The sequence below is a fragment of the Hydra vulgaris genome, chromosome 06 (assembly GCF_038396675.1).
Source record: "Hydra vulgaris chromosome 06, alternate assembly HydraT2T_AEP".
Classification (NCBI taxonomy): Eukaryota; Metazoa; Cnidaria; class Hydrozoa; order Anthoathecata; family Hydridae; genus Hydra; species Hydra vulgaris.
In genome coordinates this window covers 59072501-59090812 of record NC_088925.1, presented here as the reverse complement: position 1 = coordinate 59090812, position 18312 = coordinate 59072501, and the positions used below count along the sequence as shown (strand labels likewise).

The window sequence follows — 18312 nt, the reverse complement described above, 5'->3', positions numbered from 1 at the left end:
GCGCTGGAGCATGACATGAAGCTGGAGTATGACATGGTGTATCGTCTTGTTGAAGTTACCAGTTTTGATCAGCCTGGAACAAATTGCGACTAGGAATAAGCGCACTCTCTAAAATATCATGATACTCATACTGGTTTAGTCTTCCTTTGTATATTTTATGACAGCCAACACCTGAGTCTGATATACATCCCTGTATGAAGATGGAACCACCACCTTTTTGAATACGACTTGCTTCAAATATTTTTCTGTATTTTTGCGACAAACAAATCTCTTGTTTTTCCTGTTATTAATTTTGAAATTTGTCTCATTGCTAAAGATAATCATTTTCCATTATTTCACTGAATAATTTAAATGCTCTTTGCATCATTTTTTTTGTCTTAGTCCATCGGTTAACATCAACAAACACTTTCTTACACCATGAAATGAATTTGGTTCTTTCTTGCATAGCAACTTTCTTATTGTAGTTCAACAAACTGTTTTGTCTACCAGCAAACAATTGATTTCTGCATTTGAAGCTAATACTCCTGCTTTTGGGTTGCATCTGATTAGTGTGTAAAGCATGTTTTCATAGAGTGCTGTCAGATCAAAGTGCGTTTAAACTTGATTTTAAAAAATTGAATGGAATTAATGGCTCCCTTAATTTTTACATCACTCTCTTTTTTTCCTCTAAGTTAATGAATTATAGCCATGGTATAAATAAACATAGAAATACAGAGTACATCTCATCAATTTATCAGGTTATCATTCCTTAAAAGTTATATATACGTTTAAAAAACAAGTGCGTATAAACTTTCTGTACAAGGTGTATACATATTTAGAGTTGCAAAGTACTAATAAGTTTTATCTAAAATTTTGAAATACACTTATTAATCTTCTGAGAAGAAAGAAAAATTTTTTTTTTGCTATAGTAGATCCCCTGTATGTGTAGATACAAACCTACAGTTGATGCATGTATATAAGCCCTACCCCCATGCTAGCCCTCACACACATTTTCTTATTTTAGTATGACATTAGTGATGTTTTATGCATATTCAAATGTATTTTATGCATACTTAAGTAGGCAATATATGCATATGCATCAATTAATGCTGGATTATACTTATATTATCACTAAAGATATTTTTTGTTTGTTTACTTATAATGATTATAATTATTGTCTCCAAATCAAACTCGTAAATAAAATCTAAAGTTGTGAAAATAATCAGTGTTTTCTCTAGACACTTTGTTATCTTGAAGATTTTTTATTTATTCCTAAAACTTGATAAAGTTGATCACATGTTTTCCTCTAAGTTATTATTATTTTCTTTTAATTTAATTAAAAAATTTTCATTGAATGTTTTATAAGAAAAAAATATTTTTTTTTTTATTTTAAATGTTTAAATTTAAATTCCTCTGCATTAATATCTTTTAAATTTAGAATAAAATTAAAATATGAAGTAGTTTAATAAAATTACTTTATGAGATGTCTGATTCATCTATATAAGATGCCCAACTCATCTTTATGAGATGTCAAAAGCTTTGCAATGGAAGTTGAAGCCTGTTTTGCTTTGCATTGTTTTCTCTTTCATTTGCATACTTATTACCCTTAAGTTTTCAACAAGAGAAGAAAATCAAAATCAACTCCCTATTATAAGATATGACTCTGAAAATCTGTTTAATGAAGGTAAGATTAATTTATTTAGTTGGTTCAATAATTTTAATTTTTTTTATAATTATAAAAGTAACTTGTTTTTGTGTTCATATGTAAACAAAATACTTTTCAACATATACAAATAAATACATATCAACCCTCCGAATTAGGAAAAATGTATATATATATATATATATATATATATATATATATATAGATATATATATATATATATATATATATATATATATATATATATATATATATATATATATATATATATATATATATATATATAGATATATATATATAGATATATATATATATATATAAATCTTTTTTAAAAAATAAAGAACATTTTAAAAATAAATTTAAACCAATAATCTATATATAAAAATGATTATTTTTAAACTTTTATAAATAGAAATAGTGCAAATAAATTTTACAGTAAATGAAAAAAAAAAAGTTTTAATGGAAATAAAAATGAAACAACGTTGAAAAGCATTATTCTTTTGTTTAATTACAATTATTATTTTCAAAAAACCAGTTGAACTAAAATGCCAAATGTAACACAAACATTTTATAAAAGGGAAAAACCCAACCTAATGCCCAACCTAGTTGTCTAATTGCATAATTTGTTTAATAAACTCAGCGGTAAGTACATTTAATATTCAAACCAAATATTTTACAACAGAAAAAACTTTGCAGATTCGTAAAGTTATTATTAAGCTCTCAACTGAAAGTATAGAGGCAAAACAACAAACATTTTTTGAATAATTAATTAAATTAGAATAAAATTTTTCAAATTTTCAAATAATAAAAACATTTTTAAAAAGTGTACTCTAGGTATTTAGGTCAATTCTCTTAGTTTTAACTTAGATTATACAAGTTCAAAAAGTTCAAAATTAAAATGTACTTAAGCTAAGCATCTTTATTCAAAAACTTCAAATGAAAAAATGTAAGATTTAGTATCAACACATATATTATTTTAAAAATTGTGTTTTTTGGTGAAGCTTTTGGATAAACATAACTTTATTATGTATTTTTTAACTTGCGTTACATGAAAATTGCAAATGTTCTTTTGCTAATTTCTTGAAATTTTCTTTATAAAAAAATTAAAAAGTTTGACCAACAATAAATTAAAGTTTCCAGCTCGATTTCCAGAATAAAATTGTTTTGATTATGGTATTAAATTTTTTTTTAATGTTGCATATATATATATATATATATATATATATATATATATATATATATATATATATATATATATATATATATATATAAAAGTGTACATTGGAACCTATTCTTATCGTTCTAATAAAACTAAAATTTGGTATAATTTTGAGGTGATTTAAAGTGTTTTAGAGATTGCATAAGGCCTTTAAACATCAGACAGGTCTCTAATATCAGCGTTTGAAAAAAACGTTTGCGGTAAATTTTTTTTGATTTAAACAAAAAAATAAATGCATACCAAGAAAAAATAACTTTTTTGTTTTAGTTGAAGCTCGCCTTCTCCGTTTTGTTGTAGGCCAAAACGTCTTTATAATATACACCATAATCTACAGACTTGGTAATTTATTCAAGCACATTCTATTCCTATGAATGACATCATTGATTTTATTTTTTAAATAAAATTATCAATTTAATTTTCACAACTTGATATTTATCATGTATATATATATATATATATATATATATATATATATATATATATATATATATATATATATATATATATATATATATATATATATATATATATATATATATAGGTTTTAAGTTAAGCTTGTTATTTAATAATTTTGTTTGGTTTAGTATACAATTATAAACATGTCAAAAATGAATTAGTTGTCTGGGATGAGCCTACTGGTATTTCTGATCAGTCTAGTCCAGGTGAACAAGGTATTGCTGTTGTAACATCTTCTGAAGATTATGGAAAACGAAATCAAGCATATACTCTTTATGGGTTTAATCAATTTACCAGTGATAAGATATCTTTTAATCGATCATTACCAGATCCTCGACCCCAAGAGTAATCATTTTTATAGTTTTGGTTTTTTTTTATTGAGTAAATTGCATATAAAATTTATTACCTTCTTTTTGTGAATGTGATTATGTGTGTGCATGTGTTTAAAAATTAAAAGTAAATTATTTTTATGTAGGTTTGTAAGTTTTGAAATTTTTATGTTATCTCAATTAACTCCTTGATAATAATTACCTCCAGTTTACAACTGATTCAACATTCCATTAACATTTTTTTAGAGAATCTTGTAAGTGATCAAGTTACTTGTTACTGATAATAACTTTAGTTGTTAAAAACATTTGCGTGTTTTATGTCTTTACGTCATGATTTAGCAATCATTTCCTACCCATCGTGTTTATCCTTCTATCATCATTATCATCATCATCATCATCACAATTTTTATTATCATTATTTTGTATATCATCGTTTTTTCACAATTATTCACAATATTTATCATCATTATCACAACTTGATATTTATTATGTATTACATGTGTTATGTTTACATGTCTCTACATCATTATTTAGTCTAATGTTTATATTCCTTTTATCGTCATCATCATCATCATTAGGCTGGTTAGTCTAAATATTTTGGCAATCATAATCATATTTTGAAACATACTATTAATCTCATGTTAACTTAATGGTAAAAATACTTTTAAATAAACTTTCTCTTTAACTTCATCCATGAGTCTCTTATGCACAAAAATTTTTATAAGTAAATGTTGTATTTAACTTTATATCGTCACTGCAAAACAAGACTATCTTAAGTCCGTTTTTGCTGTTCTGAGAAAAAGGTATTAAAAGTTTTTGATTCATCACTGCGTTTGATCTTCTTAATTAGACAAAATTGTTTTTGGATAGTTTTGTTTTGCAGCAACGATGTTTCTCCAAAATCAATTTTGGTTCCATACTTTGTGAAATGACTTTGGTGCACTTAAGGAGTATTTTAGGCCAAAAAAGTCAATTTTGCCAAAAATGGAGTTAAGATATGCATGCTTAATAGGTGGCGTAAAATTAGATCGAGCAATATGTTGGAAAAAGTATCGATAGTCTTACATAAATTTTATATATAGATACTACCTTCTCGTACCCTTACCTGTCTGTTAATATGTTTCTATTTTTCCCTATCTATACCTGAATATATGTTAATATTTTGCTATAAATCAGCAGAAAAATATATATATAATATTAATATTATATATAAAGTTTTTTATTTTAAACTTTTTCTTTATGTGAACTATGCTCATTATCAGTTTTTATTGGTTTTTTGAAATATTTGCTTCACAATTTCCAAAATAGCGTTACATATTTTGTTATTTTATAAAAGCTTTAATAAGCAATACAAACAAACAAAAAAATTTAATAAGAACAAACTTTATAATAAAGAGAAATTTCAGTATACCCAAATCATTTTATTGTCACTAATTTCATTGTTAATATATAGCTTAAACAAATTTATAGATGCTAAAAATATCAAAATACTATCTAAAAAGTTATACATTAAAAACTAAGGTTTAAAAACTAAAAACAAGAACAACAGACAACAACATAGAATACTAATAATAAACCTATAAATCTTCATAAATTAACCAAAAATAACTATACCACTTTTTTAAAATTGGTTTAAAAACAAAAATAAATTTAAAAAAATAATAATAACAAACAATGTATAAAAGGTTCAATAAAATCCTCAAAAACTAAACTAAACCACCATTGTAATATAAACCACTTTTGTAATATAAACCACCATTGTAAAATAAGAAGAGTTGTGAATGCAATACCAAAAAATATAATTATTGAAAAAAATAAATTCAACAACCAATGTAATAAGCTTACAGAAACATTAAAAAAAGTTAAATTAATGTTTTTAGGATAATAAACTCAAGAGAATAAATCAGAATAAAATATGTACAGTTGAAAAATCAACAAAACACTGCAAAGTTTTTAATAAACCCTAACTTATAATTACCTAATTAATTATGTTAACCAATCATAAATGTAATCTGGAAAAAAAAAAGCAAAACCTGAATAAATCAGTTAAAATCAGTTTTAAAATCACATTATAGATTATACATTATTAAAAACAATAATTGGCTATCTTCAACAAATATTACTTCCGCCTTTAGGTGTAAAATAACCAAGTACCAATCACGTTTACCAACTGTTAGTGTTGTTATTATTTTCCACAATGAAGGTTGGTCAACTCTACTTCGTACAGTTCATTCTGTACTTAATCGTTCCCCATCTAAGCTGTTACATGAGATTATTCTATGTGATGACTACAGTCAAAAAGGTGAGGTAAATATTCATTTTTCATTGCTTTTTTAACATTTAATAACACCTATAAATTTTATAATCATGTGACCGAATATCAACTTTCATTAGATATGTTTCAGTTTATTAATAATTTTCTTATTATCAGAGCATTTAAAGAAGCAATTGGAGGATTATATTATTTCATATCCAAAAATAAAGCTTGTGCGCACCAGTGAGCGTGAAGGTTTAATTCGTGCTCGTGTACATGGTGCTAATCATGCAAGTGGTGACATCATTATTTTTCTTGATTCACATTGTGAAGCAAATGTAGGCTGGTTACCTCCACTTGTTTCTGGTAACTTTCAAAATAATTTTTATTTAAGTAGTTATTGTGAGTTTTGATTGTTTTTTAAAAAATTGAAGTTTCAAACTTTTAAGTTTCAAAAATAATTTTTTTCAATTGTCATAAATATATATATATATATATATATATATATATATATTATATATATATATATATATATATATATATATATATATATATATCAGGGTGTTAACCAGCCTGATGGCGCCGTTTATAACGCGGTTTCCTAATTGGTTTAAAATTCCCAAAGGTTTTTAAGATCATGGTAAAAAAAAAATGAAATCAGTCTTAGATTTAAATTGTTGCGCTAGACTAGTAAAAAATGCAATTAGTATGCGCAACAAGGAAATGAATTAAGTTAATCAATTAAGAATTAAGATCGATTTTTTAAAGTGAAAAAAAGGTGTCGTCATTTATATATTAAAAGATTTATTAATAATTTCGGTAAAATAAGTTAGCTGGGAAAGTAAACCGAAAACAAAAAAAAAATTAAAAATAAAACTTGCAATGAAACGTATTATATAATGTTATATTTGCGTAAAACATAAAAGAAGATAATTAAATAATATTATAATATTATTAATTATTAACCAATGTTTACAATAATTACAATAATTAATTTTTTTAATTTAATGAAAAAATCGATCTGCCCCTTAAATTTCTTTGTTACTTACTCGGTGTAGTTAAGGCAATTTTAAAATACTATAGCGTCTGTATGATATTTTGTTGACTACTACATATTTCCGTTAAATGATCAGGTCTGTGAATCATGAAAAAACGGAAAAAACAAAACAATAAATTTTGCGGTATCATAAAATATAAATATTTGAAGCGAAAAAACCCAGATTGTAGATTTTTTTTTTCTAAATCTTCTTAAAATTCTAATTCGCTTGTCCAAATTTGTATAAGATTTTAAATAAATACGATTTTAAATAAATACGATTTTTAGGTAAAATGAACATCATAGATTAAAAACTTTTAATGTTTATTGGCGCTTTTTCTTGATTGCAAGTTCTTTTTTGGTCGGAATTCTTGTATTTTTTGTAAAAATTAATAGAAATATTGTATTTTGACAACTATATAAAGCTAATAGGTCAGAAACCATTAGAACTAGGATCTATAGTAAATTAAGGCACTTTTTCAAAAGATTTTAACTAAATTCATGTTGATGCCGATGAGCGAAAGTGATTTAAAGGCTCCAAAATGGTATTCTTTGTATTCACAATTAGGCGTAGTAAAAAGGATTAGAAAATTATATAAAAAAGAGAAAAATTCTTCAAATATTAAAAAAACCTGAAGCGAAAAAAATATAGCGTCTAAAGCTTTTGTTTGGACATAATACGCTTATAAAATCATGCTAATTTCAAATAAATAAGTTCGAATAATTTGTAAATCGCCTTTACTACACCGAGTATTTAAATAAAAGTAGCATTATATTTGATGGAAATTAGCGAGCCAACCAAGTTTTTCAATTAAAAGTTATTAAAATTTCGGAAACTTTAATTTAACTTTCATTTAAAAGCTATCGATTTAAATAAGTTTTTTACTATTTGAAATAATCTTAAGATAAAAATTGTAATATAAAATATGAGAACAATAATACGATTATCTATGTAAGAAAGTTAAAAATTTTTTAACTATTTTAAAACTTTTCGTTTTAAAATACTAAGTATTTTAAATCTGATATATTCGAAATCTTTCTATATAATTAGGGTTGTCAAACGTCTGGATTTTACAAACCTGTAATAATTTTTTTTTTAGTGTTTTCCTTCGTAAAAGCCGTAAAAATCTGGCATTCCTAAGTATAGTGTATAGTTTTTTTTATCGACTGTCGTTAAAAAATTGTTTTAGCAAGTTAAAAAGTTACAAGAGGATCTTGGAAATCGTCAAAAATGTTTTGTTAAAAATTAAATACTATTTAGCATTTTTTTAAAATTTATAATTTAAAAATGAAAATAAAAATAAAAGAAGACAATATATGTAACTAATCGTTTAAACCTTTTAAAACTGTATTTAAAAGCGATTTACGCAATTAAAATAGATCAAAGTTTCAATAAATAAATTTATTAATTCATTCATTAAAACTGCAAACAATTGTCTTCTGTTCTAGTTTTCTCTCAACAGTATTAAACAAAGGAGAGAAGCAATTTAAAAATGAAAACTGACGAAAATTGCTCAAAATGAAACAAGTTGAATAATTATAATTAAACATTTATAAAATATAAAAATGTTCCTGAAAAATAAAATAGAAAAATATTCCTATGAATAACCCAGCAAAAATAAAAATTTTTCATTGAAACTTAATTGTATCTAAAAAATTGTATCTACTTTTTTAAATGTCAGAATGTAATGACCTTTTTTTTTTTTTAACTGCACCTAAATTCCCAATTTTGCTAAAACGCTGTATGAATTTTTTTTCTGGCTAACACCCTGTGTATATATATATATATATATATATATATATATATATATATATATATATATATATATATATATATATATATTTTTAATTTATTAATTTTATTAGTTTTTGCTTAAAGTATTTTAATAAAATGAAATTATATTTTTTATTTAACAAATGTAACTTATCTACATTTCTCTTTATTTTGTTTTAATAAGTAATTATTGTTATAGGGTAATACTGGGCTAATCCAAACAGTTTATTTTTTCTGGGCTTATTTATGATACTTAAATTTTTTTATTCATAATTTAAGTATCAAATTCTTTTTAAACTTTTTCTTTATAAATCTCATGTAATGATGCTTGTTCTTTTGAAAACACAACAGTTTTGGAAAATTTTCTCATAATGGCTAAATTTTTTGAACATTTTAACTATTTTAAAAACATTTTTTATTATGTGCTTTTTTAAAGACAGCATATACTGTCTAAATAAAGTAAACGTTAACATAAAAAAAAACTTATTTACAGAAAAGAAAATATATACATTTTGTAATCTGTGAACTACTTTATTGTGTAACCACAATAATATAGTCTCCTCAACTGTTGTCTTTGTCAACATCTCTGTCAAGGCCTTCTCTGCCTTCGGGAGGTGAATAATATTAAAAAAATCAAATTGAAATGCATAATTTCTTTATCGGTAATTAAATTTGTGGTAATCACAGATACTTTACTATTTGTTTACAAATTGTTGAGTTTTTTGTTAAAGTACTTTAAAGTGTTAAGGGCTTTACTAAAATTTATAAGTCTCCTATTTTTAAAAGTCTCCTAGTATACTTTGAAAAACTGCAAATGAATACACAAAGAAAATACTCCAAAAGGTCTCAGTCTCTAAAAACTAAAAAACTCTCTTAAAACTGAATGTCTGAGGATGCAAACTAATCAAGATGTATCAGGTGGTTCAACTATCGCTATGACTGTAAATTTTTGGAATCTTTAGAAAAAAATAAAACATTTGGTATTGGACAAAATTGTTTCAATTACAACAGATGGAGCATTTATAATAAAAAAAGTATGAAAGTTAATTAGTGAAAATCATTTTTACATCAGAACCAGAATATTTTCCAAATGATGAGGAAGATATTGCTAGTTTAGAGCAAAACAAACCTTGAACTCAGTATTAGAAATCACAGTATAGTTCCGCTAAAAGAAAAAAATTTGAAAAATCGTTTTTATTCATAATATTGTGCATTTCTAAATAATTTTTTAAAATGTGCAAGATTACCAGTATTTACCAGTATCCCAGTAAGGGAATTTTTAATTCAAAAAACTGGTAATGAAAAAGTATTTTTTTTGAACCATTTGTTGTTATACTTTTTTCAACTTTTTTTTTTTTTTTTTGATTTAGAAATAGAAAAGAATTATAGGTGTGTAACTTGTCCAACAGTTGATTTCATCGATCATGATTCATTTTATTATCGCGGTGTTGATCCTTACATTCGTGGAACTTTTAACTGGAGATTTGATTATAAAGAGAGAGGAATCACAGAACTTCAGAAGGCAGCCCGAAAATCTGTTACTGAAGGTGTTAGGTAATCATTGTTAGTGTGAATGAGTAAGATTAATCATAAGTAGGGATGTACTGGAATTCTGGCCAGAATTTGTGTCTTTTAGATCAATTCGCTTCTGGCTAGAATTAAAAAATTTTTTTACTTTTTTTTTATGACATGTGACAGGCTGTGGAAATAAATCAAAAAATCATTATCCTACAGAGCAATCAAGAATTATAGGTAAGCATAGGTAAAAAATACAAATGTAATTTTTACAAATGTATTTGCAGTGCTACTATTTCTGCAAATAAAATTTCATTTTTATTTTTACCTAGGTTTACCTATAGTTCTTCATTGCTCTGTAGGATAATGGTTTTTTAATTTATTTACACAGCCTGTGTCACATGTCATTAAAATAAAAGAAAGAAAAAATTTTAGTTCCAGCCAGAAGCGAATTGGTCTAAAAGACACAAATTCCGGCCAGAATTCTGGTACATCCCTAATCATAAGTTAGTTTAATCTTAAACTACCTTTATCTACGATTTTATAAGTAAGTTTAATCTCCATCATTCAATCAAAATAAAATTATTAACTATCAAACTTATTAAATACTGTTAAACTGAAGATCTATCAACTTTTTTTTTTTTTGTTTAAACTTTTAATTTGATCAATTATTATTAACAAACTATAATTTAAGAATCCATAATTTTGATATTTCTTAATTTTTTTTTTTATTTTGATAAATTTAAATGTAATCTGTGAATATTATCAAAATATTAGTGTTGACTTTTTTTAATCTGAGTTGTTTTTAGATCACCTGTAATGGCTGGTGGCTTGTTTGCCATCTCAAAAAAGTTTTGGGAAGAGTTAGGAAAATATGATCCAGGAATGTATGTTTGGGGTGGTGAACAATATGAAATCTCTTTTAAAGTATTTATTTTTATTTTTAGTATTTATAATTTGTTTATTTTATTTCTAAAATGTTTCTAATATACATTTATTAAAAAATAAATTTAGCATCCTTGTTTCCATGTTTGCATTGATTGTTTTTGTGCTTGGTTGATTTATTTTGAGCATCATCTTTCTTAAGCTGAAGCTTTTCCATCTCATCTTACTTTCTCCAAATTTTCCTACCTTTACTTTAACCTTTTTATCCTGAACCTTTTTCTTATAAGACTGCTGAATTTTTATACCCTATACTATAGTATAGTTCAAACAATTTTTTTATGAAACTGCTGAATTTTTATACTCTATATGTTCAAATAATTTTCTTTGAGTCTATCAGACACACTATTCCCTATCTAAAGTTATTATTTATTTTTATCTTTTAGAGTCACACGACATCCATCTGATCATTAGTTTTCCTGTTCTTTCAAGATCTTCTGAATTTGACCTAGGCATACTTTTTTTTTTTGCTCTTAAAACCTTTTCTAATCCATTGCAATCTTATTCTTGACTTTAATGCATTCATCAAAAACATATTTTTTACACTAAAAACAAACAATATTAAGAGCATCTTGTTTACATCTTATGAGCTCATTTCTTACAAACTGTACAAATTAGTGTTTGCTTTAAATCATGCTCTTACACTCTCCGCATGGCTACTTTCCAATATTTTCTATTTGCTTATTCTTGACTACAATGCATAAGCTTTGTTTTATTCATGTTTATCCTGAACCCTTTTGCTTCCATTCCATCTTTCCAACACTAGAATTTTAGTATTAATTCTTTTTTAGTCTCTGCCTTTAAAAATTATTTATCTACACTGAATAGCTTTTAAGGTAAAACAACACTAGACTCTAATAAAACAATAAAAGCAAATTACTGAGCACTGAAACCTTATGAATACTAATCTTTACTTCAAAACACTCATCACGCACTCCATCTTTTGTTTTGATTGCAATTGTGACATTTTCATACATAGCTATAATAACTGTTACCAGTCATTTTTCAACATCTAAATACCTTAAAGCCCACCACACTACCTTTATTTGGTACTCTGTCAAAAGCTTTTCAAGCTCGATAAATGTCCTCTATAGATCTTTATTCTTGTTTTTAAAAATCTTTTTTGAACTTGCTTTACAATAAACATTTTTCCCTTTCATGGCCTAAAGCTAAACTACATATTTACACATTTTATGAAGACCCTGGATACACTTACCTAAATGAATACACTGATAAATACACTGATAAATACACTGATACACTGATAAATACACTGATAAATACACTGATAAATACACTGATAAATACACTGATACACTGATAAATACACTGATAAATACACTGGTTTATATTTTGTTGTTTATAGTTTGTTTATAGTGTGACATGCATTGCCACATTTATTATATTTATTCTAATTCCATTTGTTTCAAAAGTTTATGATAAATTCAAACTCTTATCTAATTCAACTTAATTTAATCTAAAAATTTTTAGTTATGGATGTGTGGTGGAGAAATGCTTAACATGCCATGTTCACGGGTTGGCCATGTTTATCGTAGAAATGTTCCATATACTTACAACAAACCATTTGCTTCTTTAATAAATTTCAAACGTGTTGCTGAAGTATGGATGGATGAGTTTAAAGAATTTTTGTATCGGGGAAACCCAATGGTTCGATCTCAAAATGCAGGAAACGTTAGTGAGCGTGTTAAAGTTAGGGAGAGAAATAAATGTAAAAGTTTTAAATGGTACTTGTTGAATGTTGCTAATGATACAGTGCGCACTCGATACGAACCTGATAGAGCTTCTGGTGAGGTAATTTGTTTAAATTTGTTTTCGCTGTTATAAATTTTTCTCAATAACCAATAGCAGTAGAGGCTGGAAACTAAATAGTTTTCAAAACAAATGGTAGGATAGTTTTTATTAATTTTTTTTAAAGTAAACTTTTTTGTTGTGTAATAAATTTAAAATAAGATTTATTTATTATTTTAGGTTGAAAATACTCATACAAAGTTATGCTTAGACACATATGGTGCAAATGCTGGACGAAAAATAAAACTTTCAAAATGTGGCCAACAAAAATCAAATCAGGTTTGATTTTAAAATCCAACCAATCAGGTTCAATAATCAACTCAAAACTTTTTTTGCATATAAAAAAATATATAAAGATTTTTAATTTATATTTTTAGATATTTCGATGGACATACATTTATGAACTTCATCAATATCCAGAAGAATGTTTGGATGCCAGATATGCTGACATGAATAATGTTTACATAGAAAAATGTCATGAAATGGGGGGGAACCAAAAATTTCTTTATGACAAAGTAATTTTTAGTTATATTTTTAGTTTATAATCAATTAAGTTTTAAATTTTGTACTGCTGTGTTTTAAATATTGTGTTTAAATTTTGTGTTACAGAAATGATGTTAATAGAGTGCGATACAGAAATAATATAAAATTAATGATAGTATTTTATTTATATATATATATATATATATATATATATATATATATATATATATATATATATATATATATTCAAAAGAACAATATTAAAATGTAATTACGTTATAAAATTATTAACTTATATTAGTAAAATTTATGTTTATATAAAAATAAATCAAGTTAAATAAAATTTGTATAAAAAAATTCTAAATTAAGTTATTTTAATGTAAATACATTAAAATAACATAAATCGTACACGCAAGTAAAAGTCTTATCATTTTAAATTAATAAACAGAGAACCCAGAAACATATTCAAGGTCACGCATGAACATATGAAAAAAAACAACAGAGAACCCAGAAACATATTAAATTCACGTATGAACCTGAATTTTACATTATCGACTTGAATCTTTTAAGTTGATCATTTAACAAGTATTTCTATTGTTTACTGCGCTTTTATATGCAGATATTTTGTGTATGATGCGTTAGTGTTATAAAAATTTCAAGTGCAGAAGTTCAGAATTTAAGTGCAGAAGGTAAAATTAAATTATTTTTTTTTGGTGTAAACTCGAAATATTGGAAAAATATGCCTAAAGTTAAGCCAAGTGTAAAAAAAAGGGGCAGAAATACTCTCTTTGCTTCAAGAAGACTATACAGTTAGAAAAATAGCTGGAAAATTAAACCTGAGTAAATCAACAGTTGGCTAGCATAGCAGCAAAAACTGATGATCGACATATAAAAGTTATCAGTAAACATAATCGAATGTTAACTGCTCCACAAATAACAGCTATTTTCAACTGTGATTGAGAAAAAAAAGTTTTTGTCAGTACAATCAAACGAAGGTTGCAAAAAGCTAATTTGCATGGTCATGTTGCTATCCGAAAACCATATCTACGAAAAGGTAATCAACAGAAGAGATTCCGTTGGGCACAGTTCCACAAAACTTGGACGATGGATGAATGGAAACAAGTACTTAGGACCAAAAGAGTCAAAATTTGAAGTTTTAAGAAATAGGCAAAGAGTTTACGTGAGAAGATCTGCTGAAGAAAAAATGCTAACTCAATGTCTGGTTCCAACAGTAAAATATGGTGGAGACTCTGTGATAGTATGGGGTTGTTTCTCTCTGGATGGAGTGGGAGATTGGCGTAAAATTGATGGTATAATGAGAAAAGAACATTATAGAGATATCCTGGAGAAAAGTGTGATCCCTTCGGGACTTCGATTAATCAGAGATAATTTTATTCTGATGCATGATGACCCTAAACATACTGCATTATTATGTAGAAATTATTTAGAATCAAAAAAAGTTGAAAATGTATTATGTGTAATGACCTGTCCTCCCCAGACCTCAACCCCATTGAGTTACTATTGGATGAACTGGATAGAAATATTAGAACTGTATGTCCAACATCAAAGTCTCATTTATGGAACATAGAACAGGAATGGAATAATATTCAGAAAGAAACGATTAGAAAATTAATTGAAAAAATGCCGAGAATAGTTATTAAATCAAAGGTTTTTTTGACAAAAACAAAATTTAATTATGATAATGGTTTTTGTAAGTTTTTATTACATAAAACTGACTAATAATATATTTTATATTGAAAATGTATAAAAAATATAATTTTTATTATTATAAATTTAAAATTCTATAATGTAATTACATATTAATATTGCTTTTTTGAAAAAATCTCCATTGTCTAAACTTCCGTGAACGGCAGTGTGTGTGTGTGTATATATATATATATATATATATATATATATATATATATATATATATATATATATATATATATATATATATATATATATATATATATATATATATACAGTTGTGGACAAAATAATAGTAGTGGCTCGTAAAACAATGATTTGTGATAATAATTTTATGTAGATTTAAATATAAATTAATAATTTTTGGCATAACAGTAATACAAACACTGAATAATGAAATGGGAGTAAAAAATGTTGGTAACACTGTTCAAATTACTTTAGGGAAGTCCCAAATTTTATATACGAACATATCTAGATTTGTAGGTTAGAATAACATATCTGTTGTTTCCTATCAATTTATTTATATTAGTTTTTTGTTTATTTGGTTTTAGTAAGACTAATTAAAGGTGAGATTAATTTTAGTGTTAATTTAATGAAGTATATAAAATAATGGTATAAATTTATTTTATAAATAGAAATTATGGGTCGTGCAAAGCATTGTAGTGCAGAAAAGAGACAACTAATTATTAAATTAAAACAAGAAGGGAAAACAATACAAGTTTATTCAAGAGACATTAAGTTGTTCTCCTATGATGATTAGAAATGCTCTAAAATGGAAAAATGTAGGTGAAACAAGGGGCCGAAAATAAAAAACAACTGAACATGAAGACAGATTGATAAAACGTGCTGCTGTTGCCAATCCTTTTGCAACTTCCCGCCATATTAAAGATTTAAATTTAAGCGTTTCTTCGAGAACAGTATGTAGGCGGTTAGTACAAAGAAAGTTAGTCGCCAGAAGCCCAAGAAAAGTTCCCCTTTTGAAAAAAAGGCATGTGGTAGCAAGATTACATTTTGCAAAAACGCATGCAGATTGGCCTGTTTCAAAATGGCGTAATATTTTGTGGTTCAATGAAAACAAAATTGTTTTATTTGGGTCAAGTGGATGTATGTAAGGAGGCCACCTAACTCTGCATACAAACCGCAATACACCATAAAAACTGTAAAACATGGCGGAGCAAAAATAAAAATTTGGGGTTGTTTTTCTTATTATGGCATAGGGCCAATCTATAAGATTGATGGTATTATGGACCAAGGCATATACCTTCAAATATTACAAAAAACCATGTTGCCCTATGCAGAAGAAGATATGCCCCTAAGATGGGTTTATATGCAGGACAACGATCCAAAGCATACCAGTTGCAGGGTAAAAAGTTGGTTCATTGAGAATAGGGTTGCAGTTATGGATTGGCCTGCACAGTCACGGGATCTCAATCCGATCGAAAACCTTTGGACAGATGTAAAAGAGGCAGTTTATAGTCAAAAACCAAAAAATCAGCAGGAGTTATGGCAAGTTGTCCAGAATTCTTGGAACAACATTTCTTTATAGTCCGGTAGAATTTAGTCTTAACCTAGAAAAAATTAGTATTAAGACATGTTATATATCGTTGGAAAGCTTATTTTTTCCTCTTTTAAATGAGTAATTGGTAATTTTTTTTATTTTGGGGAAAAAAAGTTGTGACGTCATAAAGATTAGCAGAAAAGCTCCAAAATTGACGTTTTTTTACTAAAAGAATTTATAATTTAAGCAAGTAAATGTAATATATTTTTATATTTATTACTCCTAAGTATTAGTAGTTGGTTTAATGAACTGAAAGCGAAATAATAATAACTAAAAGTACGGTATAAAGGCAGAGGGGGACGCTACTTTAGCCAATTTTTTGAAAATTTGACTTAAAGATGTGTTTACAAAACAAATATATTCAAAATATATAAAATACTGTTAAACGTAATTATTCTGTAATGTTACCAAGAGCATGTTAAAAAATATTTACAAAGAAGTTATCTTTATGCATTAAGTTTATCTTACTTATTCTGATTAAATCAAAATTTATGTAAAAACATCTGAGAAGTGACGGTCATGGGCTGGTTCATTTTCTTCGTCAACTTTTTCAATATTTGTACAGTTAATCCCGTGACAGGTAGCACACGATGAAGTGCAGTGAAGTCCCATCTTTCTGCAGGAACATCGACTCGAACAGGAGTTTTTACACCCACATCGAACAACCTTTAGGATATCCTCTGGACCTGCGTTTTCATCTGTCGCTATTGGTGAGTACATAAAGCCATTTAATTTCCATCCCCAATTAAGTGGGTCAAGATCAATTTCACTTAGACATCTCCAAATACGCACTTGATGATATACTCTCAATCCATGGTAGTAAGCAGCTCTAGGAGATGGTGGAAGAACAGAAGGGTCTATGTGAGCTTGATCTGAGTTTATCATTTCCTCGTACTTTTGCTTTCGTATTTGTTGTAGATTTGATGTTGAGGAATGTAGCAGCTGAAAGAAACGAATTGATGCATTTCCAATCTCATCAGGCGATTTATCATCATGGTAAAAAATATTTGCTGCATTGTACAAGTCTTTGGCTTCAAGCTTTCTAAAAATTGAAGTCTTTCCAAAATTGTGATTTGCTGATGTTGTATCACAACCTGTAAATGCGTGCGCAAAAAGAATATTGTTAATGACATGTTCTGCTGTACTGCCAATAATCTGATCAATGTCATAACATTCACGCTGGCAATCAACTCTTTTTGTCATACTTGTTAAATATATTTTGTGTAAAGATTCAACTGATTTACAGTGGTGTAATAAGAGGCAAAGAATATCGCTGTCATCAGCAAATATTGTGGCGGGCTCTGTTTTGGAAAAGTTAAGTGCAATTTTAACGATTGTAGTATCTGCGTCAGAATGACACACATACACAGTAAAACCTCTTTCTCTTAATCTAACTTCTAGAATTCGGATAAATGATTTTTTGTTGGCGTAGTTAGAGAAAAATTTACTTCTATCAGACGGACAAGGATTGCTTTTATGTATTTCAACTGCAAATTGTGATAAAGATCCAGCTTTATACACGTAGCGTCTTTTGTAGAATTTTCATATCCATCGAATACTACTACACTAACATAATCCATCGAATACT

General features: G+C 26.5%; 1 protein-coding gene across 1 annotated transcript in view; it reads left to right on the top strand.

Moving 5' to 3' along the window:
* The first annotated feature begins 1410 nt into the window (after positions 1-1410).
* Positions 1411-18312, top strand: part of LOC100208072 (polypeptide N-acetylgalactosaminyltransferase 13) — a 20165-nt gene continuing 3263 nt past the window's right edge. The window contains exons 1-9 of the mRNA XM_065800565.1: positions 1411-1663; positions 3446-3662; positions 5782-5948; positions 6078-6266; positions 10081-10264; positions 11035-11152; positions 12659-12979; positions 13157-13255; positions 13354-13491. Coding sequence (XP_065656637.1) covers positions 1507-1663; positions 3446-3662; positions 5782-5948; positions 6078-6266; positions 10081-10264; positions 11035-11152; positions 12659-12979; positions 13157-13255; positions 13354-13491 — 1590 coding nt within the window. The 5' untranslated portion in view covers positions 1411-1506. The remainder of the gene's footprint in view (positions 1664-3445; positions 3663-5781; positions 5949-6077; positions 6267-10080; positions 10265-11034; positions 11153-12658; positions 12980-13156; positions 13256-13353; positions 13492-18312) is intronic.